General features: G+C 50.4%; 1 protein-coding gene across 3 annotated transcripts in view; it reads left to right on the plus strand.

The window, feature by feature from the left end:
• Nucleotides 1-25,499, plus strand: part of CDC42SE1 (CDC42 small effector 1) — a 56,110-nt gene that overhangs the window by 23,504 nt on the left and 7,107 nt on the right. For 2 of the 3 annotated variants that reach the window (XM_034756410.1, XM_034756411.1), the window contains exons 2-4: nucleotides 5,505-5,834; nucleotides 13,971-14,081; nucleotides 24,229-24,328. In XM_034756410.1, coding sequence (XP_034612301.1) covers nucleotides 5,781-5,834; nucleotides 13,971-14,081; nucleotides 24,229-24,300 — 237 coding nt within the window. In that variant the 5' untranslated portion in view covers nucleotides 5,505-5,780 and the 3' untranslated portion in view covers nucleotides 24,301-24,328. Of the gene's footprint in view, nucleotides 1-3,859; nucleotides 3,881-5,504; nucleotides 5,835-13,970; nucleotides 14,082-24,228; nucleotides 24,329-25,499 lie in introns of those variants that run through there. The other variant, XM_034756412.1, reaches the window with a different exon arrangement.

Genomic DNA, 25,499 nt, shown 5'->3' on the forward strand with positions numbered 1-25,499 from the left:
GCAGCCCATTAAGTGGATACATTATTGGTTAAACAATCACAAACAAAGAGTAGCTATTAATGGAATGATATCAGATTTGAAGGTGGTCTCAGGTGGGGTTCCAAGGGGACCTGTTCTGGGTCTGATGTTAAACATCTTTATTAATGACCTGGATGTAAGACGAGAGAGCATCCCGATCAAATTTGCAGATGACACAAAGCTGCAGGGGCGTGGGGGAGTTGCAAACACTTTGGAGGATCGAGCTAAAATTCAGAGGGATCTTGATAAATTGAAGAACTGGGCTTTAGACGACCAAACGAAATTCAACCATGGCCAATGTAAAGTTCATGCTTCTCAGCAGTGGTGTTGCCAAGCCAGTTATTCCCCTCCAGTCTATATTTGTGCATTTGGTTTCTCTTCTCTTATGTTAGGGAAGCATAGCGGCACTGCTGAGACGGATCTGGGAGTTGTGGTGGATCACATCCTCAACATGAGTCATCCATGCGATGCTGTTGTAAAAAAAGCAAATGCCATTTTGAGTTGCGTTAACAGAGGCAAGTCCCGGGAGCTGATAGCCCCGCTCTATTCAGCGCTGGTTAGGCCTCCGCTGAAGTAGTGTGTCCAATTTTGGTCATCGATGTAGAGACACTGGGAAGGCTCCCGTGGCGAGCGACAAAGGTGATCCAAGGGATGGAATGCCAGCGCCATCTGAGCAAAGACTGAAGGAACTGGGTATGTTTAGTTTGGAAAAGGGGAGATTAAGAGGGGGATATGATAGCGGTCTTCAAATACTTGTAAGGCTGCCATAAAAGAGATGGAGCAAAATTGTTCTCTTGCCACAGAGGGCAGGATAAGAGGCAGTGGGTTCAAACTACAGCAGAGCAGATTTAGATTAAATCTCAGGAAATCTTCCTAACTGTAAGCACGGTAGGACAATGGAACAGACGCCTCGGGAGGTGTGGAAGCGCCTTTGCTGGAGATTTTCAAGAGGCTGGAGCCATCTGTCCTGGATGGTTTATTCCCAACAAATCCTGCAGCTTGGCTAGATGACCCTTGCGGTCCCTTCTAGCCCTATGATTCTATGAAAATATCTTTCCCGCCCCCTCCAATTTAGGGCTGAGGAAGTCATCCACTTCTGCAGATTCTCCAGCGTTAAAACAGTTGCAGCTGGGTTTCCTTGTGTCCCCGTTCACATCTACGGGCGGCAGTTCCCAGCCAGACTACATCTCCCATGATGCACCCTGGTGATGGCAGATGTGGTCCTACCAGGGTGCTCGGCCTTTAGAGAAGAATGGGAGCACGAGCTAACTGCACTACGACTCCCATGAGGCACTGCGGCAGCATTTCAGAATTGAAAGGTTTTGTTTTTCAGCCAAAAATTCAAACGCTTCTGTGGAAAATTTTGATGAAAACAAATTGGTGTGTGTGTGTGGGGGGGGGAGAATCCAAAGTTTCCACGAGGGGAAAAAAATACCTGCTTTCTGACCACATCTAATCCAGATTCTCTTGAAACTCAACAGTCTAAGCTGCATGTCACCAGGCGTGTTCTGAATAGGACATGCTCCACCACCACTGGGCAAGCCAAAGGCAAACGGGGTCTCAGGGGATTTATTAAACAATGTTGTGCCTTTCACCCCAAAGTGGTTTATAAATGAGCCATCCAGACATTGCTTCACCGGTCCCTGAAATGCAGCCACCTCTGGGGCTGAAAGCAGCGTGGTATCTCTTTCTTTTTAGCAGCCTCTCAGCACACATTTAGGACTGGACCTTTTCTGGTTGAAATCAGAGGGATGGGAAACAAACCACAGTTAACCAAATTGCAATCCAGTCAGTGTAACTCTTGTGATGAGCATCGTGGGTTGGCTCTTTAATGACCAGGAGTGGCCAGGCCTCTGTTTGATGTCTCGATTCAACAGCTGCTGGATCTAGGGCATCGGATTCAGTCCCTGGTTAGTTCAGTTTCACTATTTGCTTTTCCGTGACGGCCACTCCTGTTCTGACATGTTCCTGCCCTCGCCGCTGAGGATTAGAGTCAGCCGCACGGAGTAGGTAGTGCTGATCATGTTTCCTTTTCTTTCTTTCTTTTTTTTGTTCTTTTCCTTATTGAGTCAAACATTTGAGTCAAAGCAAAAAGTCAGGGGAGTTGCTGGCGCCATGCGGGAAGGCAGTGCAGCCCAGTGGTTAGAGCACGGGATTCCGGAGACCTGAGTTCTGTCCTAGGCTCTGCTGTGTGACCTTGAGCAAGTTACTTCCAGTCTGTGTGCCTCCATTTCCCCATCTATAAAATGGGCACGGTGATATTTGCCGGCCCTTGCAAAGCGCTTTGAGCTCTCTGGATGGAAAGTGTTGAACGAGAGCGAGGTGTGCTTGGAACTGTGCATTGTTTTTTCCATGTATGCATCAGCTCTCTTGATATATGGTGAAAGGCTGGATGTTCCACAACACCGGTAGCTATTCGCCACTCACGTTTCCTGGGGTCAGCTGATTGCTGCAGGGGTCAGACGGGATCTTCGTCTACCCCTGTAACGATAATATTGTCTCTTTTTATAGCATCATTCATCACGTGTACGTGCAGCCCCACGGACATGCAGCCGCCTCTGAGGCGGAGGGTGGCAATTGATAGGTGCAACTGTAGGGAGAGGAGGAATTCTGGCCAAGGAAAAGAGGGCAGATCCCTACTCTTAAAGCCCCGGGATCTTTAACGTTCACATCCAGTGAGACGGGATTTGGGTGTGTGAGGTTTTGCCTATGAGCAATAAACTGTAAGAAACCTTATCTAGCTAGGAGAGAAAGGGCCACTGTGAACTGATGGATGCAGAGCTCTTACGCACGGAGCCACCTGCGTAGCATCCTATGGGCCCACTCAGCTGGCCAGGTGCAGCGTGGGCATTTCGTTTCATGGACGACCATCGCTGAGGATCCCGGCCAGCGGTTCTAACCTGGCCCGTTTCCTCGCTGCGCCGCCCTGAGGCCCTGCAGTTGGAGCAATGATGCTCGCTGCTCCCTGAGGCCCTGCCCTGAATAACTCCGCGCCGGAGAGCTTGGAACAGCTGTCGACTCTTTTTTCTCCTTGCCTGCGCTGCAGCGGAGTGTCGCTGACCCGTCCTGCTGGGTGAGGCGGGGTGGGATCCCTGGATCTGAACAGGGAAGGAGTCAATCCTGAGCCCTAGGAATGGGAAGCCAGCGTGGCTCAGGAACAAGGGGTCAGCGTATCCGAACGGAGGAGCTGGGCCGTTGGCTTCAACCACTGCCACGAACAAAGGGCGTGTTCCCAAGCCGCCTGGTGCGGCCAGCGCAGGGGCGTCCCACTCGCTCAGTGGCCAGGGCCGCGTTACCCGCCATGCTGGGGGCTGAGCAGGGTGTGTCAAGCTCACCGGGAAGAGGGCAGCGTTGCAGACCTGTCAGAACAGCACCTGCCTCCAGGGCCAGCGAAGCTAAAGATCATATTGAAAGACGTTGTCAATAAAGTAAATGCATTTGTGAGCCCTCTCTTCCTCTCTCCATTCATGTGCCCCTCTGGGCAATCCCCCCTCACCCCATCCTGGCACGGCTTCCCACCGACGTAGCCGCCGATCTTTCCGATCCTTTGGGCACATTGTAGGAGGCTTTAAAATGACACCAAGTGGGAGCAAAAAGAGAGAGCTCAAGGGAACTCGTTGACATGGTGTTTAGAGCTTTGGGTTGCCGCCGCCGCCCAGGAAGTGGTTTTGATGCTGTGTCTGGAGATTGCTGCCGCCCCACCCAGAGCCTCTGAGAAGCAGACCTCGCACCTCCTCTCAAGGCAAACCGAAAGCCGCTCGAGCTGAAAGAAGCCGAGCTGAGCGGCGCTGGGGGATGTCAGTCGTTTGGGAGCCTGCAGGGGTTGTGAATCCCAACCCCGGGCACAGCAGATGTTTCTAGGGTATTTGCTGGGGTGTGTTTCTGATGCGGGTTGCGCTGTGGGAGTGTGACAGAGAGAGAGAGAGAGAGAGAGAGAGAGAGAAGGGTAGAAAATCTTAATAGGTTTTAAGCCCAGAAGGGATTACTGTGATCTAAGTCCAGGGGTGGTGAAACTTACCGATCCTCCAAGGCATACCCGCTCTGCACTTCTGCCCTGCGGCAGGGTGGGGGACTTGGGGTTTCAGCCCCACAGGGAGCACCTGCCGGTACTGAAGCCCAGCCCTACAGGAGGCACCTGCCGGGGTTCAGAAGTCCCTAGACCAGGGGTTCTCAAACTGGGGGTCAGGACCCCTAAGGGGGTTGCGAAGTTATTACATGGGGGGGGGTCTTGAGCTGTCAGCCTCCACCCCAAACCCTGCTTTGCATCCAGCATTATTAATTTTAAATATATTTAAAAGTGTTTTTAATTTATAAGGGGGGTCGCACTCAGAGGCTTGCTATGTGAAAGGGGTCACCAATACAAAAGTTTGAGAACCACTGCCCTAGACTTCCCCCCCTCACCTCCCCGGGGAAGAAGCCCCTAGCCCCACCATCCGCCGCAAGGCAGAAGCCCGGAGCTCTGGTAGGTGGAGAATGGGGGGGCTCTGTGAGCCGCATTTAACTGTAAAAAAGTGGCCTGTGACCTGCAGCTGGGCCACCCCTGGAGTAGAGCATAGGACTTCATTCTTAATGTATTTCCTAAAAGACATGCTTTGAAACAATCCCCAAACTGCAAAAGAAATGAGCAGAGTTCAGTGACTAGTAATGCTGCATTTCTAGGGTGCCTTCTTTTTTTGTGCACAGAACTCAAAGTGCATGTTGCAGCCATTTTACAGATTTAGAAACTGAGGCGCAGATCAGGGAAAGTGACTCACCCCAAAGTCACGCAGCGAGTCAGTGGCAGAACTGGGAATGGAATCCAGACTTTCAGGCATTTTCCCCCGGGTCCCCAACCACTTGACCACACTTCTCCCAGTGATGTGGGAACAGAATCCAGGAGTCCTGCCCCCACTTCCCTGCTCAGCACACAGCATTTGCCATAGCCAGATACTGTCACGGGTCTGTCTAGTCTGATATCCTGCCTCCTGCTGTGACCAATCCCTACTGGAATTCCAAAAGCTAAAAAATTGTGCAATGCTCTCCCATGGGGTAAGAGGTTTCCTTCCTGACCCCTGCCGCTTGTGCCCTGAAGCATGAGATCTGTTAATCAGATGTATTGTTTAACTGACCAACAGCACAACCTCTGGACTTGGGAAAGTGTGCTGCTGGAAGGCTACCTTGGCTGGCATGGGGGAAGCTACATGGCGTGCAGCCTAGTAACTTTAGGGCTCTTTGTGTTCCTCTGAGGCGGCTGGAGACCTCAGTGGACAGGGGTATTTCCAGCTTATTTCTGCTTGGGCTGACTGAGTCATTCTCTTCTCTGCCACAGTGCCCTGGATGGAGGAGACGCTGTAACCCAGCCCTCTGGAGATGATGGTACCCCAGCCATGGCTCCGTGGGATGCATGCAGGGTGGGGTGTAGCTGGAATGGAGTTGTGCCCCACAGACTGCTCGTGCTCTGATGCATCCTGATAAGTCTCCTAACCAAATCTCTCCTTCCATGATAGGTGTGGCCAGCGCAGGGGACCTGAACGGTGACACACGACCCTGAGAGCTGAAGGGGAAAGTGACCTTCCCCCACTTCCCTTGGGATTTCCTGGCCGAGACCAACTACACCTGCTCCATGGAGTGACTCAGAGCTGGGCCTGGGCTGCCATTTCTCTTGGGTGTAAACCCTCCCAGTTCAAGTGGGAGTGAAGCCGGGGGCCGGAGGAGCCTTGATCACATCTGGAAGCCGAGCGAACAGAGGGTGAAAAAAAGAAAAACTGGAAGCCTCTGCGAATATGAGTGACTTTTGGCACAAACTCGGCTGCTGCGTAGTAGAGAAACCACAACCGGTAAGTCGCTCCCATGTAAACTTGCCACCTTTTGATGCCGTCAGCTTGGGACGGGGTGGGAGGGAGGTACAGTGCAACATGGCCACATGGGGTTTGCTCTACCGGATCAGCCTACTGCTCCCTGTAGTCTAGTACCCTGACTTCATCCCGACTCCTGCCCTACCCGATCGATCGGTTCATTGTTCCACTTAATCTGCCAGCCCTGGAGGAGAGCATCTGTCAACCCACCCCGTTGTCATGGTTACAGAGCTAGCTGCATTTTGGAGTGCAAACCCCACCTCCCCAGTGTCTGGGCTCTCCTGGGCTGGAATTCTGCAGTTCTGCACCCTTAGCCCTTGTCTACATGGGGATGCTCAGGCATTGTCTACGCTAGAAACGCTACACGGAGTGTAGAGACTTCCTACAGTGACAGGAACTGTAGTGACATCCACCTCTCGGAGAGGCGTGAATTTTTTAATTCAGATTAACTTTCCTGAGTGTCCCCATGGAAACGAGGCCTTAGGCTGGGCTCTAGGCTACAACATCCTGTGCTTAGCCGGTGGGGCTGACGGAGCTTGGACAGCTGCGGTTCTTCCCTTCAGAAGTCGGGGACCAAAGCGTCGGTTGTTTTTAGCAGTAGGAACAAAGCATAAGGGAGGAAAGGATTGTGGAAGAGGCTACAGGCGTCCCCGATGGTAAACGAGGCAGGCGTAGCTTCTTCAGTCACCCCCGACAGGTGCCTGTGTCTAAGGGTTGGTCTACAGTGAAAAGTTACATCAGTCAGGGATGTAAAAAATCCACACACACACCCCAGCAACATAGTTAACCTGACCTAATCACCGGCGCAGACAGTGCTTCCGAGCTACGCCCTGTTGGGAAGATGGATTAACTGCAGCGATAGGAGACCCTCTTGTTGGAGTAGGCAGTGTTTTACACTAAACTGTGACAGCGGTGCAGTTGTAGGTTGGTTGGTGCCGGAGATGAAATCATCAACCTGCCATTGTCTCTTAACAGCTCTTAAGTGTTTGCTGAGCGGTGGCTATCTAGAGCCATTCTTAGCCTTCCTGCTTGTTTCTCTCCCCCCCGCCTTGAATTAAACCAATCTATTCGTACAGTAACAGCCCAACAATCAGGTCAACGCACAGTAGTCATCGATTCCAGAGCAGCTCCAAATCCATATCACCGGTCTCCTGCATTCTGGATCAGACCATTGATCCATCTAATGCTGAAATCTGCTGCCTCTGCAGAAAGAGGCAAGGGAGAAAACCCCCCCGTTATGCTTGGCCAATGGTGCAGTTCTGCAGGAGAGAGATTCCTTCCTGGCCCCTGCCTCAGTCAGCCCTGAAGCATGAGACTTGGTTGCTCTTATTTTAGGCAGCAAAGCTACAAAAATCATTTCCCAGCCCCATTTGGGCTCAGTTCAGAGAAGCAGCTTCCCAAATGAGGCATCCTGCAGCTCCCCTTGTTCGTTTGCTCTCGATGACTCCAGTTCAGATCTGCTCCGTGTAGAAGTAATGCTCTGTTTTCAGTCACGGTTCTGGGCGCGTGAGCTGGATTCGGCACTAGCTCGTGCATCGTGAGTGCTTAAAGCTTCTGCAGCAGGAATGAACTAACCTGGGTGGTGAGCTGGAACAGAACCTAGCTCGCCCTCCCAGAGCTGGGCGCTGGGTCTGTAGGGCTAAGCGGCCAAGACTCTAAATACACATGCAGGGGGCAGGATGATTTGCTTAGGAAGGAGCCTTTTTTTTTCTGAGTCACTTTTCAGGCTAGAACCACGCTGTGAAACATTCGGGCTGGATTTAACTCTGCTCACTGACACGTCACCATCTCAGCCGTGTCCAGGGCTGTCTTGCTCCCTTGCTCCAGCCCGGGCAGCATTTGTTCAGGGGGCTAATGCATCTTCTTTCCTGGCTCCCCTTTTCTGCACTGAATCGTCGTCTAGAGGAGCAGTTTGTAGGGAATCAGCTCCCCTCTGCTCTTATCCTGGCCAGCCCAGAGGAGCAGGTATCTGGAGCAAGGAAGCCCGTGGGTATTAATGCAGAGGTTTTGCCCCCCCCCCCGGCACATGTCCCAGGATTTCAGAGGCGGGTAGAGAGATACAGAGAGGCTGTTCCAGGGCTGCAGAGGAGAAGGCTCTCGCACCAAGAGGAGTAAGGTGGTGCTGAGGGACAGAGGCCAGTGGAGGAGGGGAGCAGGGTATCGAGTTCTAGGGGATCAGAAGGGAAGGGAAGTAACTTGCCCAGAGTCACGTGGCAGAGCTGGCAAATAAACCTAGGAGTTCGGATGCCCAATCCTGTGCTTTACTCATTAGACAATGCTCTTTGCCGTCTCCCCTTCCATCTGCTCAGGGTCCTCCTTTTGTCTGGCTTGCTTTGCTCAATCTCTAGGTGTTTGTCTCCTCCCCCTAGCCTCAAGCACAGATGAACGCAGGCGCGGGCAGCCCTGTCAGCTGGGAACTGGAGGGGGTGAGCAGTGCCAGCCGAATACCAGTCTGCAAAGCTGCATTGGTCCTGGCACCAAAGGCCCCTTGGCGATAAGAGCCATGTTCCCCTCCCGCGGAGCAGAGCGCGGAGACAGGAATCCACCGGCGCTTGCTGCCAACTTCCAAAGCCTTCATTAATTCACTAACTTGTTTGGGCCTTTCTTTCCCTGGGCTGGAATGTGCTTAATCCTTGGCGTGCCTGGCCCGGGGCAGGCCTGGTGCACGGTTGCTGCTGGGTGTGGTCCCTCCTCTGCAGGTATGTGGGGGACGCACCAATTGGACTAAGTTGCAGTTAGAGGTTACACCAAGGTCTGACCGCTGAGAGTTATTGTGTGTGGCTCCCTGCTGCTGTGCCAGCCTCCCCTTTCTGCTCTGCTGCCAGCCATCTGTGCCTCCCCTCCCCCCCCCACAGTCAGTTCTCATAGAAATCTAAAAATAATCTTCTGCCCTGAAATGCGAACAGAAACTTGTGAGCTGGTTCCCTCTGGGGCCCTGGGCTGCTTGGAGTATCAGCATTAACCCTTCCAAGGAAGAGTTTGGGTTTGATTCGATCAGGTTCATCCTCCTCCCCCTGTCGCACTATCCCTGTTCCTCTGTGCCATCCACCTTCCTCCCAGGCACCAAGAGAGGGTCTGGTGTAAACCCCCATATGGCGCTTGGCCCTCTGGCCAGCTTATCTTTTAGGCCACCCCTTCCAGGGTTACACCTTCCAACAGGACCCACTGACCCAGTGCTGTCCCCAGCTCGAAGCTCAACGCCACAATACCAGAGGTTGGCAGGGAACCCAGCCCACCCCTCCAGCAGATTCCAACTCAGGGACCCTACCAACCAGCAATCCAGGTCCTCAGGCCCCTTCTGCTGTTTCCCTGGGCTTCTTCCTACCAGCCTCCCTATCTTCTCCTTCCTCCTTCTGGGTTTCTTGTCTTGCTCTTCTTTCATGGCAAACCAGGCTTGACTGGTTAGTCTATAGTCGCCACCAACTACCTAGCAGTTTATAGTCTCTTGTTCTGCCCTGTGTCTATCAAGTAATGGAACCACACCGTTCTAACAGCGCCCCCTTTCCCCAGTAGTGTCCCTAAATAACCTCATGTTACATTTGTAACCTTAAGCCATTTCAATTCCTCAGAGCTTTTCCCTTTCTTTATCAAAGCCCTTCCATATCCAGGAAAGGTGAGCCATTGTTTTTTCTGCGTACACATAGTCCACCTTTGTGTTTATTGATTCGAAAAAGATTTGCATTCAAACCACAGGGGCCGATTAATACTCCACACAAAATCGTTTCATTTTTCCCATCCGGGCCCTAAGGTATGTCATTATCCTCAACTCTAGGGCACAATCCAAAAAATCTTTTTCCTTTGGTTTTGTTTGTTTTGTTTTGTTTTTTGTTTTAATTGATCCAAATTTTTTCCATTCTTCTCTTAAATTTTGCTGTACTAGGCTTTTGAATTCCTGTCTACTCACGAGACAAGGTGAGGGTGAAGTAATATCTTTTACTGGAGCAACTTCTGTTGAAGAGCTCTGTAGGGTCAAAGGCTTGTCTGTCTCTCTCTCTCTCCAATAAAAGAGATTCCTTCACCCACTTTGTCTCTCTAATAACCTGGACTGATGTTGCTCAAACACACGGAAGGGTTTTTCGTATCAAGCCTCCCGTTTCTTACAGTGCTTTTAGCTGCTTGTCTGCCATTTCATTCCCTGTTCGCTTGAGATGGGCTGGGATCCAAGAGAATGCTACATGCATCCCCATCTGTTCTAGTTCGGTTATGCGAAATATCATTTCATTGATTTTTAAATCACTTCTATATACGGAGACACCCCTTTTTGTTATTGCAATAAGGCTTGATATTGAGTCAGAAAAGATGACTGGCTGCCACCGATCCAGTTTAATGCCAGCATTGTTGCTACTAGTTTGGCTGGCATGATGGCTACAAAATCGGTTATTCTTTTAGATGCACTAATTCCTGACTTTTGGTACACAATATGCTGTTTCCTGCTCTTCCTGTGTTTGGTTTTTGGACCCATCTGTACATATTTGACAAAAACGACTCCACTTTTCATCTAGATACTGGTACACTTAATTTTTTTATACCTACTGTCTCCTATTTATCCGTACGTTTATCAAATAAATCTAAATCCACATTTGGACGTGTGGTTTTCCATCCATAACTAATTTTCCCATGACTAAAAGTTTTCACTTCGTTTAGCTTTTCCTTGTCTTTCAACTCTTGCATCCACGTTTTAATTGGACGGCATGTGGCGTTCTAACGTTGTAAGTGCTTTAATTCGCCTACTGAAATCCCAACAATCCTCATACACTTGTTTGGTATGTTTCATCACTGTAATCCCCATTAACTTTGGCCGAGAAAGTTAGATCCGATAGTTTCATTTGTGGTGGAACTGGCATTTCACTAGCAGCTGCCTGTAACGCTCCTATGGGTGTTGTAATAAATGCACCATACACAACTCGTAGTGCCTGTGCTTGTATTCAATCTAATTTATCAAGTTCTGCTTTTGATGCTTACCCAAGAGCTTGGCAGCCATAGCTGATAAATCAGACCAGTTATCTAAGGCTCCGTATGCCATCAGCTGTGTTTTCTTATTCACCCCCAAATTAGTCCCAGCAAGACTTTTTAAGCAGGTTGATCCTTCCTTTGCATTTATCTTTAGCAATCTGTATGATCTTTCCGAAATAATCTATCAAATATACCCCTAGAAATCAAAACCTTTTAACTCAATCTAGTTGTTCTCTATACAGACCCAGTTTACATTCCTTCGTAGCTTTCCTCTTTGTGAAGAACAATCCTTTTGTTTTACAATGGAGAACTTGAAACCCACATGCATTTCTCCAGGCTGAAGTCTCTCGTAGTGCTTTGTTGAGTCTCTCTTTCTGGCTACCTCAGCATTCCTGCTCCTAACTCATCCAGCACAATCCTCTGAAAATAGAGGGACACCAGCGCTTATTTGTTTTGAAGATCTGTCCCACTATTAAATGATGCCGGGCTGATGGCACTTCCCTGTGGTGTACCATTGTTAAAATGATATTCGACATAACTTTCCCCACTCTGACCTGCATGGTCCGTTTACTCAAAAATTCTCTAATCCATTCACACATTCTTCCCTTTATCCCCACTGCACCTACGTTGTGCAGTCAGCCCCTTTCTGATCTCAGCTTCTTGGCTTTATAATACTGGTCCAACTCTTCCCCTGCTGGGTTTCTAGCTCAGTTGACCCTGGCCCGTTTTTCTCTCAGGTGAGGCCAGATGACTTAATTGGCCTCATGGGCTCTTGTTTGTGGCTAATGTGGGCTGCACATGCCATGGTAGCGTAGCTCCGTTGAAGTCAGGGGAGGAAAGTCTGTTTATTAGAGTGGTCAGGAAATGGAAACGTCTGGCATTTTGAAACCTCCTTTTGTCCCAAATGAGAACAAAGTGTCCAAATTTCAAACTTTGCCGCACAATGAAATTTCGAAGACGTCGTTTCAGAAACATCAAAACAACCTTATTGACATGTTCTGTTCTGCCTCTTTTATTCTGCATTTTCATTTCAACTGTAATGTCCCCTATAAATTAGAAGTTTCAATGACTTCCCGTCAATTTTCAACGAAATCGATATGTTCCCACGAAATGTTTGGATTCTGTTGAATCAGCATTTTTCCGTGGCAAACCATCTGGTTGGAAACACTTTTGACTAGCGCTGCAGTTCATGCCCGCTGAGGAGCCAGCCCATGCCCGTAGCGGAACAATGGTCCAGCCAGTCCAGTCCCGTCTCTGACCGTAGCTCATGCCGAATGTTTCACATTCTGTCCATAATGCAAGCGACGCCGATACTGTGAAAAGAACCGGGCCCTGTATTCTGCAGTTTGGATCCCCTAAGCTGCCAGGGGAGCCTGGCCAAAGGGTTTGATAGGGAACGGGCTGCTTCCAACCTGGGCATCCCAATGCTGCTGCAGCAGCCTTTCTGCGCTCTGCATCCATCCTCTCGCTTCCTATTTCAAAATATGCTGTCCTTTCAATATTTCCTCACAGTTGCAGCCTGGGTTCTCGGCTTCAAAGCGCCGGTCTCTACAGCTAGCGGGCGTTGTGGCCAGACATCCTGTCAAAACTTGCACAGCGTGTGGTGGGGGGGGGGAGGTGAAGTCACTGTTTGCTACCTGACAGAGGCAGAGAAGTGAAGGCTGCATGCCAGCAGGAGATCTGATGCGGGGATCGCAGGCCCCATTGACAGCTGAGCGCGGTTAGATGTAGCCACGAAGCGTTCACGAGCCGTGGTTAGATCTGTCTCTCACCTATCACTGGAGTGTCTAGCGCTTGGAAGTCCCCCTCCCCCTCCAGAGCAGTTAGGTTTAACTTCCCCTATTTGAATGGTGGGGGTATTTTTCCGCCCCACACATCCCTCCTTCGTTCCACAACAGACGTCCTCTCAAACCCGCCCCCATGTTGTGGGTTGGGAAGCTCAGCTGCAGCGACCGCTCTTGGGCTGGCGGTAGGGCAGGAAGGCTTGCTCACTGCTACTGTCTTAGCTCCTGTCCTGGGATATCTTAAAATCCTTTGATGTCTCCTCTGATGGGGTTCTGACTCTGACTCTCCAGCTGGGATGTGTCTCCCTTTCCTTGTGTTTGCCCGCAATCCGCGGGAAGTACCCAAGCCAGATCAGACCCATGGCCTAACTGGCCTGCCTTTGGCAGTAGCCACGAACAAAACCCCTTGGAATGCACCTGGCCGGTGGGCACGAGGCTGTAACTTGGGGGCTGGCATAGGGTCTCGGGGATCTGCTGCCTCACTACACTCATTCACCCCAGCACCAGGTCTGGGGGCCAGGAAGGAATGTTCTGGTCAGGGAACATCAGCCGGGCCCTTGGCCAGGATGAGTGTATCCTCTATGGAGCGAGGATCGGGCAGGCGATGGATTTCATGTGATTACCGGGGAATCCCCGGTCTCCGGGCATCCTTCCCATCTGAGATGCCCTCCTTCCCCAGCCACTCTGGGGACAAACTTGTTTGGGCTGACTGAACTTCTCCTTTCTGGGTCTCTTAATGACTCAAGCTCTGGAGGCTTGACACGAATCTGTCACATACACACACTCCAACAACTTTCTTCCATTTCACGGGCTCTGGGCTAGATTCCGCTCTCACTCCATGGACTTCAGGGTGTTAGGTCCACTGCTAGAATCAGCGTGACAGCAGAATCTGGCCCACGGGGGACTGATTCTGGCCCCTGAACGCCATTTCGGCAGTGCAAAGGGCCTGTGAAGAGGTGGCTAGCAGGAGCAGCACAGGGCAGGGTATGTGGTTCTGTGTTGTCCCCTTTCCCTCTCGAGAGACACAGCACAGAATCAGTGCCTGCATTGTTCTAGGAATCAGCCAGCTAGGATCTGAGTTCTAATCCTGGTGCTGCCACCAACTCCTCTGCAACTTTGGCCCCTGTCTGTGCTTCATTTTCCCCATGTGTAACTCGGGCACTATGAAACACTCCCTCCTATATAATGCACTTTGAGAGCCCTTAAAAACCACACAAAGGGGCAAAACAGTATTATTTAACCCACTAAGTGCCCGTGCCATGAAGCCCAGTGGGCACACTCCGTGCCCAAAATGCCTGTCAATGATGCATCTCTCTTTGCCAGCAGGAAACTAATGTTAATTTCTGTGTCTGTTAAGTCTTCATTTTTGTTCTCCCTGCAGAAAAAGAAAAGGAGGCGAATTGACCGCACTATGATAGGGGAGCCGATGAATTTTGTACACCTGACGCACATCGGATCAGGTGATATGGCAGCTAACGAGGGCCTTCCTATGGTACCGTATCATTTACTTCTTAATTTGGGGCAGAGGAGAATCTGTAGAATAATACCCCACTGCAACTGCAGGGAGGAAACCGAGGGCTTGTCTACACAGGGACATGAAGGAAAGTTGATCCAAATTAACTAACTGTGTAAATTTGCAGTGGATTAGTTAAACTACATTAAACCTCTGTGTGAACACTCTCATTTAGGACCAATCCTATTCAACTTATTCATAAATGATCTGGAGAAAGGGGTAAACAGTGAGGTGGCAAAGTTTGCAGATGATACTAAACCGCTCAAGATACTTAAGACCAAATCAGACTGTGAAGAACTTCAAAAAGATCTCACAAAACTAAGTGACTGGGCAACAAAATGGCAAATGAAATGTAATGTGGATAAATGTAAAGTAATGCACATCGTGGATAGTTCTCTGAAGATGTCCGCGCAGTGTGCAGCAGCAGTCAAAAAAGCAAACAGGATGTTAGGAATCATTAAAAAGGGGATAGAGAATAAGACAGAGAATATCTTATTGCCCTTATATAAATCCATGGTACGCCCTCATCTTGAATATTGCGTACAGATGTGGTCTCCTCATCTCAAAAAAGATATACTGGCACTAGAAAAGGTTCAGAGAAGGGCAACTAAAATGATTAGGGGTTTGGAACGAGTCCCATATGAGGAGAGATTAAAAAGGCTAGGACTTTTCAGCTTGGAAAAGAGGAGACTAAGGGGGGATATGATAGAGGTATATAAAATCATGAGTGGTGTGGAGAAAGTAAATAAGGAAGTTATTTACTTGTTCCCATAATACAAGAACTTGGGGCCACCAAATGAAATTAATGGGCAGCAGGTTTAAAACAAATAAAAGGGAAGAAGTTCTTCACACAGTGCACAGTCAACTTGTGGAACTCCTTGCCTGAGGAGGTTGTGAAGGCTAGGACTATAACAGTGTTTTAAAGAGAACTGGATAAATTAATGGAGGTTAAATCTGTTAATGGCTATTAGCCAGGATGGGTAAGGAATGGTGTCCCTAGCCTCTGTTTGTCAGAGGGTGGAGATGGATGGCAGGAGAGAGATCACTTGATCATTACCTGTTAGGTTCACTCCCTCTGGGGCACCTGGCATTGGCCACTGTCGGTAGACAGAAAACTGGGTTAGATGAATCTTTGGTCTGACCCAGTATGGCCGTTCTTATGTTCTTATTTAGAATTAAAATGGTCTTAATTTGGTTTCTGAATGAAGGTGTTCACACAGCGGTTTATTCAGAAACCAAGTTAAGGCCCTTTTAATTCTAAATGAGGGTGTTCACACAGAGGTTTAATGTGTTTTAACTAATCCACTTCAAATTCACACTGTTAGTTAATTCAAATTAACTTTCCTGCATGTCCCCATATAGATAAGCCCTCGTGCTACCCCAGCGAGCTGCAGAGAGGTTGCCACTGAATCAAAACAGACCTCTCTAATTCTGCCTAGAGCAGCCCCTTCTGGCTACAGGTACATCAGCCTTGCAAAATTCCACTCTCCCGCTTGCCGGACTGGTGAATTTTCATGACTCTTTTGCAAGACCGACTTAAATGCTGCTGCTTGGTATTATTTTATTGCCCAGCATGGGAAACCGTAAACGAACTCTCAGTCAGAGCTGAGACGCTGCTGTTGTGCTGCCTTTGTCTAAAACGAATGTCCTGTTTGTGTGACTAAAAACTCTGTGGAGGGGAACTTCACCCTTGGATAAGTGCTGAGCCTTTGCCAGACGAGCAAAATGCTATGGGGTGCGTGTCTGCGTGTGGAGCAAATGGGTAGAGAACGTGGTCTAGTGCATGAGTTCTTAACTTGGGAGTCACGACTGCCCTTCAAATGCTGCAGAATGAGGGAGAGGGGAGTCCTGGCAGGGGATCCCAGGGTGGAAACCATTTTCATGTTAAGAGGAGTGGGGGATGACTGTGTTTGTAGAGCACCTAATACAACTGGGCCCTGACTGACTGGGGTCTACGTAATAGGGATAATTAATAACAGTCTAGGCAGTTGGAGGAATGGAGGAGACCCTTGTGACTAAGGAACAGGACTGGATGTCTGGACACCTAGAGGCAATTCCTCTCTCTGCCACGGGTTCACTTTGTGACCCTGAGTAAGTCACTTGGGCTGGCGGGTTAGTCTGAGGGCTTGTCTACACGGGGACATCTAGGAATATTAATCCGAATTAACTAAAGGTGTGAATTTGAAGTGGATTAGTTAAACTGCATTAAACCCCTATGTGAACACCCTCACTGAGAACTGAAGTGGCCTTAATTTGGTCTAGCTAAATTCACTTTCAAACTGAATTACGCTAAACCGAATTAAGGCCACTTAGTTCTGAATAACAGTGGTCTCATGGGGATTTAATACTGTTTAAATCATCCACTTCAAATTCACATCTTCAATTCATTCGGATTAATATTCCTGGATATCCCCATGTAGACCTGCCTTAAAACTCCTTGGCATTCTGCTGCTAGGAGGCCTAAAAGGAAGGTGTAGCTGTTGCTGCTCTTGGGGCCCCTCTAGTGGGCTGTCTGTGAACTTTTATGATTCTAAGGACTGCCTGCCACCCACTTACTAAACAATAACTGACACCGCACCAAATGGATTTTTACCAGCCTACTTACATATGTAACATTAAAGACACGGTTAAGTGCATGGAGATGCCTCCTTGTGACCTGACACACCCAGGTTTGCTGCTGCCTGCGTTCCACTAGATCAATCACACCCACCAGAATCGGTTTGACTCGGCAGCTGTGTTTTGGAGGCCGGGGTGAAAGCTAACCCAACAGACTGTGCCCTTTCATATGATCTACCCCCCCCCCTCAATTTCTTAAAGCCTGTGGGGCTGAGGCTTCCATTGGAGGTGGCCTCAGGGACCACAGGCAGATCTGATCCTGAGTAAATGTTCCTAGAGGAGGGCTACTGGTGGGATTTGGGCCATGAGGCTAAACGGCCTGAGCCGAGCAGCAGGAGGAAGAGGTGGGATGCAGGGAGACTTGCAAATGAAAAACGCCAACTCTCTGGCTGTTTTTCAGACTGGGAAGCATCTACCTCAGGCTTCGGAGTCGCTGGTTTCGAGCGAAACCCTGGTCCCACGGAGGGCAGTGGGAGTTCTGCCATTAGGATCTGGATTTTGCGCTTAGTCCGATCGAATGAGTTTGTTTATTTCCGTGCGTCTGGCGCCTGTGTAGTTCTGTGATACCAGGTTCCAGCTTGGCGGGCTCCTGACCTGCCACAAATTCTATTCTCCCTCTCAAGCCACCTCATTTATCCAGCCTTCTGCAGGGGAAGCCTAAGACGCTCCTGATCTCTAGGGCACCCGGCGCGGCCTCTCCATCCACCTGTGGGATCTTCCATTGGGCCAACTGCTAGCTTGGGCGCCCCAGCGGATTGCAGCAGCTGCGGTATCACACTGGGAAAAAGGCAGCTTCTAATGGCAGCCAGACTCCCAAACAGATGGGAGTAAATGCCTGGGAGTGTTTACCCTTGCTGCGTTCCTCCCAGCCTGGCAATCTCTCTGCCCGCGCATCTGCACCTCTTGCAGCATTCTGGTCTGCGTTATTTAAGCAGTGGAAATCTTTATGTAAGAGCCTCCTCGTTCCCCAGCCGTAATGTCCAAGTGCCCTGTGCGCTCTTCTAAAGTCCTTCCTCCAATACGGCTGCCTCCCGAAGCCTGGATTTATCAAGCACCACAGCACGGCATCAGGGAACGTTGCCTCCCTGTAGCATGGCATGGACCTTAGCCAGGGCAGAAGCTTGCATGTACCTAAGCCGCGGCACTTAACTAAGATGTGGCTCTGGCATTTGGAGTATCATTTGCGTCAGGAAGACAGATTCTCTCACATCCTTCTGGACTTTGGGGCTTCTCGGCTTTCACAGGCTTCTCCATGGCATAAAGCCACGAGCCGCGTTAGACATTGATTCACTGCTTTGGCAAGAAGGCCCTGCGCTCCACAGATACGGCCTCCTCGAATGGAATAAGCACAGGAGTGGGAACGTCTGGCCTGCTGCTGGCTTAAGCACTTCACCTTTCTGAGTCTCCTTTTCCCTATCTGCAAAATGGAGATAACGCTCAGGTAGCAATCTATCCACTCACCGCAGAAACATCTACAGGGGCTTTCCCAAAGAGGCGGCCCGCACCCCCATGCCATGTCTTAGTCCTTTTCCTGGTCTGTCCTCACAAGTGCATTTTTGCTTCAGGATAGTAACGGCACCGAGAAGAGCCCCCAGTGCTCCGCACCCTGTGCATGTCGCACGGACTCTGTGTGGGTAGAACCAGCCACTAGAGCTGTACCCAAGTGACTTCATAGGTGTCTCCCTTCCGAACTGGGTGGTTCAAGGAAACGTAGGGTGACGAGGCTTATCCCCGCTAGATCGTCGGTTCAAATCCAGTCCTGGGTGGTGGCGACTGGCTGCAGGCAGCTAGCTGACTGGTAGCTCCAATGCGGATGGAGCTGGTGGCTCTAGTCAGGTCTTGGAGCACAAGCATCCCTATCACAAAACCTAGCATCATGAGTGCTGATGGCAGCACAGGCCAAGGACTGGCTGGACCCCAAATTCTGAGCCTCGCAAGTCAGGACTGAGAGAGGATGGAGGGGGAAGCCATCAAAGCTGGTGTCCCTTGTTCGGTGGATACGTAGGCTTCAGCCAGGCTGCCAGTGTGGTGGTCTCTTAGATTGGGCACTGTCCGCTGGAGACAACTGCCAATGCTGCACGGATTCCTGCTGACAGTTGTCATGGCTATTACTGTGCTGGTTGTGTCGTTTCACGCCATGACCTGTAAAGGAGAAGAAGGGGGCATCTCCTCCCCCCAACCTCCTCAGCAGTAAACATTTTGCCACCAAGCTTCCTGGAGGAGGGGAGTGTCACGTACTGAAGAGCGACACAGGAGATATTTGTTGTGACATGTTGGCTGTCCTTCCTGCAGCTGACCGGAAGTTGCTCACAGCCTTGGTGAAATCGTTCTCGACTGTGACTTGCAAATCTTAGCAGCAGGGTGTTTAATTTGGCAGGCTCGAGGGCCAGGGAGTTTCACAACAAAGGTAATCTGATGGGTCGGCTGTAGGGTTTTTTTTCTTCTCCTCTAAATGCACTTGGAGCACAGAGCAGGCCTAAGCAACTCTCTCTGCATGGCTGACTACTCCTTTTGCGGCTCTGGGTCTAGTTGTCCACATTCTTGAGTCCATTCAGGGTGTGGACTGGGATTCTGGACTCCTGGGTTCTCTTTGCACCACTCCCACTGACTCTTCTCATTTTGTTTTCTCACTTAAACAAAAACACTTCCTGGGAACCACAGCCAAGGAAGTGAGCCGCAGGGCTGGGCCAACAAACCAGTATGAAGTGTTTTTCTCTGGAACCCCCGTAGGTTTTCCCCTTGATCAGTGTACTGAGTGCACAGAGAGCAGAGTGCAGCGCGGTTTGAGATGGGAATGGGGTAAAAGCTGGGCTCGGTGAAGAAAAGACCCTGTAGGAAATCTAGCGGATCCTCCTCCTTTATATAAAGCTCTGCCCTTTGGCTGCAAGCTGGTGTAGTCCAAGGGCATAACATTTACTCTTCAGAAGAAGCTTGGGCCTCAAGGAAATCACACCTAGCAGAGATGGTTCAATGGGACCTTGATCATTCAGAGCAAGGAAAATTGTCCTTCAATCCGCTGAGAACTTTAACAAGGTGCTGCCCAGCACCAACTCCAGCCCATCACCCAGCCTCTATTGATTTATGGGACCAGGTGTAAAACAAACAAGCCAGTCCTACCTGAGCAAGGATAAGGAATCCAACTACAGAGGTTCCCAGGTGGCTCTTTCCACCAGTGACTGACGTCAGCACCATTCACCGGTTCTTGGATTCTAAAGCCAGAAGAGATCACAGTGATCATCTAGTCTGACCTTCTGAATGGTGCAGGCCAGGGAACTGCCCTGAATTAATTCCATTTCTCCCTTGCCACTTCATGGATTTTTATGGCCAAACAGCTATCCGCTTTTTGCAGCCTCTTCAGGAGCTCTCCCTTATTCCACTGTCTCCATTCCTGACAGTGGGGGGCTTTCCCCTTTCGGATCAGGTCACTGAAAGACCATGTTAAAGACAGTATCCTCTGATTTCATACAGCCCCCACCCCAGTTGGTATGCTCTAGATCAGTGGTTCTCAAACTTTTTTTTTTTTTTCGCTGACCACTTGAAAATTGCTGAGGGTCTCGGCGGACCATTTAACGATCTTTCCCAATGTTGTTTGTACCGTTAGCTAACTATTATAAAGCACTTTGGATAAAAGCGCTATATAAAAAAACCCAATAATAATTAATGTTTTTTTGTTCTACAAATAAAAGCACACAACTCCTATTTTAATATCAGTAGTCTTACCTTTCTAATGCGATGGATGTGCCCTCTCTCCCCTGCCGCGGCAGCCCCCGAGCTGGGGCTGGGAAGGAGGGGGGTCTCTCCCCAGCAGCCGCAGCCCTGGAGCTGGGGAAAGTCGCCTCTTTCTCTGGCCGCTGCAGCACTTTATGTCCCAAATTTCCCCCACCCCACTTCTCACCTCACTGCCCGCTCCCGCCTACCCCCTATCCAGAGGCGGCTCTAGCTTTTTTGCCGCCCCAAGCACAGCAGGCAGGCTGCCTTTGGCGGCATGCTTGCAGGAGGTCCCCGGTCCCGCGGATTCAGTGGCATGCCTGCGGGAGGTCCGCTGGTCCCGATTCGGCGTACCCGCCGCCGAATCCACGGAACCGGCAGACCTCCTGCAGGCAAGCCGCTGAAGGCTGCCTGACTGCTGCCCTCGCAGGGACCGGCAGGGCGCCCCCCGCGGCTTGCCACCCCAGGCACGCATTTGGAGCGTTGGTGCCTGGAGCCGCCGCTGCTCCTATTTCTCCCCCCCCCTCCTCCCCGCCAAGGCCACCACCTCACCTTACATGTGCGTCTTCTCCAGGGTCCAGGCACCTAATTAGTGGAGCCATGCATGCGTGGCTCCACTAATTAGGTGGAAGTGGGTTGTAGTCCACGAAAGCTTATGCTCTAATAAATTTGTTAGTCTCTAAGGTGCCACAAGTCCTCCTGTTCTTTTTAATTAGGTGGGTGGCCCTTCATTCTCTTATGTGCAGCCGCTCAGGTGCGCACCTTACAGGGAACTATCCACGGACCACCCGGATGGAGCTCGCGGGCCACTGATGATCTGCGGACCAGTTTGAGAACCTCTGCTCTAGATGATAGCCTAGCTTGGTTAGCCTGGTCCATCTGCTCTTCTCCGGGTAGTGAATGTGTGGCTTCTGACCCCAGGCTGCCGTGGTACAAGTCCAAATCACTTACCATCTTGCAGAAGCAGCCACTGGGAAGGCAGATGCCAAAGGTTGGGTATGGGCTGGGCAAAGGAAGCTGCACTGGCCAGAAGGTAACAAGGCCTGATTTATTCTCAGGTATGCAGGGGGGGTTTTGGAGTTGTGGGAACTGGGCTTGGAAGGACTGAGTGTAACTAATGAGCCCTAAGATTAGGGATTAACCGGGCATGTTTGTTTTGTGATCAAAGGGTTTCACTTGGGGAAAGTGATTAGAATAGGTCCGCCTGCAAGAAAGGCCATGCTGGGACCGGGCGGAGGCAGCTAACCCATGATTCGGCTGGAGCCGGTATAATCTTGTTTTGCAGCAAGGCGGAGACGTGCTGCAAACACAAATGTGGTCAAAGTTAGCTCAGCAGATTGGTACATGCTCTGCCCAGGCTTATAGCGAGCTGCCTGGCTGCCTTACATTCTCTTAGCTGGGGATCTGATCCTGCCAGGTGCTCAGCGCCTCCCCAATGGCTCCGAGTGCCCTCCCCTCCCGTGAGAAGGGACGACGCTCGGCAGCTAGCAGGGTGGGGGCAGCGGTTACATAACTCCTTTTTCCATTTGCGAGTGTCAGGTCAGCCTGAGGACGAGTTGGATTTTGCCAGGTTGCTCCTGCCCAGTTCATTAAACCTGCTTAACTCTTAGGGTGGGGCCTGGAAGCAGAGAGAGAGAAAGCCCAAGTCCATGAGTAACTCTCCTTGGGATCCAGCCTGTCCTTGCCAGGCATGCAGACACACTGTGCGCTGAAAAAGGGTGGTGAATGATGGCAGTGAACTCTCTCAGAACGCCGTGCAGCCGGCACTAAAGATCCCAGGGTCTTTTTGCAAGTGACCTTCATGCTGGTGTTTTCTTCTAGAGGAACCAGGGTTTGGGCTTTTTTTCGGTCATGGAACAAACTTCAGTCAATGGCTTTGCACTGCCACTAATTCATTTATCTTCACGTGGTGCTGCCCTAGCTGAGGATCTCAGTGCGCTTTACAAACAGGAATGAACAACAGCCTCCAAACCCCTCTTAGCTGCGTGGAGGGTCTGCGGTGACCCGCCCCCTCCTGCCTCCCCTTATAGATGGACCACAGAGAGGAAGTGATTTACCACATTCACACCCTTGTAGAGTTGGGAGTCAGGACTCCTGAGTTCCATTCCCAGGCCCAACTGTTCTGACCACTAGACGTTGCTCCCTCCCAAACCTGGGAATGGAACCCAGGAGTCCTAACGCCTGGTGCTGTCTGCTGTGGCCACTGGTTTTCCTGAAATGTGCAGAAATGTCAATCCTGAACAAAGTTGGTTAGCCTGCTAACAATCTCTTTGGGGTCTATGACCATGACCCAGGGTTAATGGTGCTTATATGGCTCCCTTGCTGCTGAAGAAACAAAGCCAGGCAGGTAGATCTTGATGATATTCAAGAAGTATCACAGGCTCTGCAATAAGTTGGACGGCATCTCCTTCTTCAGCACTTATGTTTTATGCCGGTGGATCTTAAAGAACAAGCAGCATCTCAGCCAGCTGAGTTGCGTGATCAAGGGAAACTTAACGAGCAGCTGCCTGAGTTTTGAGGGGGAGAGAAGTGGCAGGAGACGCAAAACAAGGGTGGTGGGGGAGAAAAGATGAATCCAAGATGAAATATCTAGCCACATTAAGCTAGGTGGAAGGAGAAACTGCTTCACTAGTGCACCCTCTCTCTCCCATCAGACTCCCGAGAGAAGGGTGCAGGTGGGTTGGGATATTTGGCTTTAAAATCGCATCCCCCTGATTTACCATCTTGCCTCCCACCCTTAAACCTGATTGAAGTGGACGCTCTCTGCAGAAACGCTCTCCGGTCCCAGCAACACCCAGGTGGTGTGCTAAAAAAGAGGCATGTCTGGCAGGTGGGAAAAGCCAGATAGTAACTGGACTAGGCGCTGAGCACAGAACAGCCAGTGTCTCTTCTCCCACCGCAGCTCAGAAGCAAAGATCCTCCCTCTGACGGAACAGACAGCCTCAGCGCTTGTGGTGAGCCATGTGTTAGAGTAGCTGTCGGATCCAGGGTTCTCTTGATGCAGTGGCGGGGTGGGAAATGACAAATTCAGCTGAACAGAGAAGCCATCTAGCATGTAGGGCAGGATAGAAACCAGAGAGGGAATATCTGAGATCCCATAGAACCCCTCTGCAGAAAGCCAGCTATGGCCTTACTGGGCTCTGCCAGACACCCCACCACCTCCAATCTCCATGATTAGGGCTCCTTTGCGTTCTCGCCCAGACGAGGGGAACTCCCAGTGGGAGAAGGGATGCAGATTTTTCCCTGTATGCTCCTGTCCACCATGAAGGGCTTGGAAGCAAGCTCTCTAATGCTGCCCATCTGCCACCTTGTCAGGTAAGGCAGCACTACCTATCCCCCATCTTTGTGCCAGGGGAAAATCACTTAGCCAAGATCACACAGGAAATCGGTGGCAGAGCTGAGGCTAGAACATCGGAGTCCAGACTCCCAATGCCCTTTGCTCTAACCACTGGACCGCGCTTCCCTCACGGAGTTGGGTATGAAACCCAGGAGTTGTAACTATAAGCTCCCTCCTCTCAACTAGCCCATGTGCCCTGCTGGAGCCTGGAGGAAGGAATTCAGGCGTTCTAACTTGCAGAACTCTGCTCAAACCACTCCACGGCAGCTTTGTCAGGTGACCGAAAGCACATTCTCAATAGATGCTGGTTGATTTCTGTGCCGCTTTTTCTAATCAATGTGCAGTAAAGCTTGCTAGCAGCTCTTAGCTAGGCCGTCACTAACACAAATATTCTACCCCTTTGCACAAAAATATCCTAGAGGCGCAGTATTTTTTTTTAAGCATGTGTGCTCTCTCTCTCTGCAGACAGGCGCTGTTCAAGAGATGAGATCCAAAGGCGGACGGGAGAGACAATGGAGTAGCTCCAGAGTTTTGTAGCTCTAGCAATGGAGTGTAGCAACAGAGTGTAAGTACCTTGCTATCTTTGTGAATTTTGGAAGAGGAAACTTCCCCTTCTGCATGATGACTGCACAGAACATACTATCTCAATCAATTAATCTGATTAAGTCCAGATGTAAAATCAGTCAGCCATTGGAATGATCACTTTTTCAGTTTACTGCTGGTAGGCATTACACACTGAGGTCCGGTAGGTTTCACATTACTGATGGCGTTTGAGGCCTGAATCTCACTGAAATCCCAGCCTTGGAAACTGTAGGTTGAGACTTTCCAAAGCGCCCAGTGATCTTGGGTGCCCTTAATTTTTGGCTCTCCAACTAGAGGCACCCTAAGGGTATGTCTACACCGCACAGTTAGCCCGAGTCTGCAGGACCTGGGCTTGTGGACGCAGTGCTTCCAGCCCGTAACTGAGCGTCCACATTGCACTGTAAACCTGGGCTTACAATTACTGGGCCCAGGTCTCACAGCCGTGTCAATGTGTCCACACTGCTCTACGCAGTCCACCTAACTCAGGTCCGCAGCTTGAGCTGACCTGAGTCACAGCTGGACTCTGGCTCTAACCCACCCTCCCTGGCAGAGTCCGAGTACCTGGGTCCTGAGAGCTGGTTGAGCCAAGTCAGACTAATTTGGGACTGGATTGCGGGGAGAGCAGGTTAGGCTCAAACCGGAGTCAGAGCTGAATGTGCAGAGTAGACGTACCCTGAAGGGGGTGTGGCTATTCAGAATCTGCGGGGCCCTCACCTTCTAAAAATAAAATAGGCACCTTCGTCGTGTCTCAGGTTGGGCTGGGTACTTCTGAAAAGCTTGGCCTTCAAATATAATCCTCCCCCCGCCCCTTCCGAATCATTTCATATGATTACTCCAGCAGTCTGATCTCCAGATGAACAGAGAGCGCACCCCTACAAACTGCTTACATCATAACGTAAAGCTGTGGGGAAAATCAAAGACCGAACCATTTGCCACCTCCTAAGTTCCTTTCTCATAGGGGGTGAAATTCATCCCTCTGCTGAAAATCAGCACAAGACCCAGGTACAGCTCCGGTCAGCGATTCCCAAACTTTTGGAAGCTGAAATCCCACCCCTTCAGAAATCGAATCAAACACCCTTCCCTATCTGCACCCCACCCTCAGGTGGCGTTAAAGGCAGATATAACTTAATATAGACATTTGTTTCCCCAAGTCT

Source organism: Trachemys scripta, chromosome 24, assembly GCF_013100865.1.
Source record: "Trachemys scripta elegans isolate TJP31775 chromosome 24, CAS_Tse_1.0, whole genome shotgun sequence".
Lineage (NCBI taxonomy): Eukaryota > Metazoa > Chordata > Testudines > Emydidae > Trachemys > Trachemys scripta.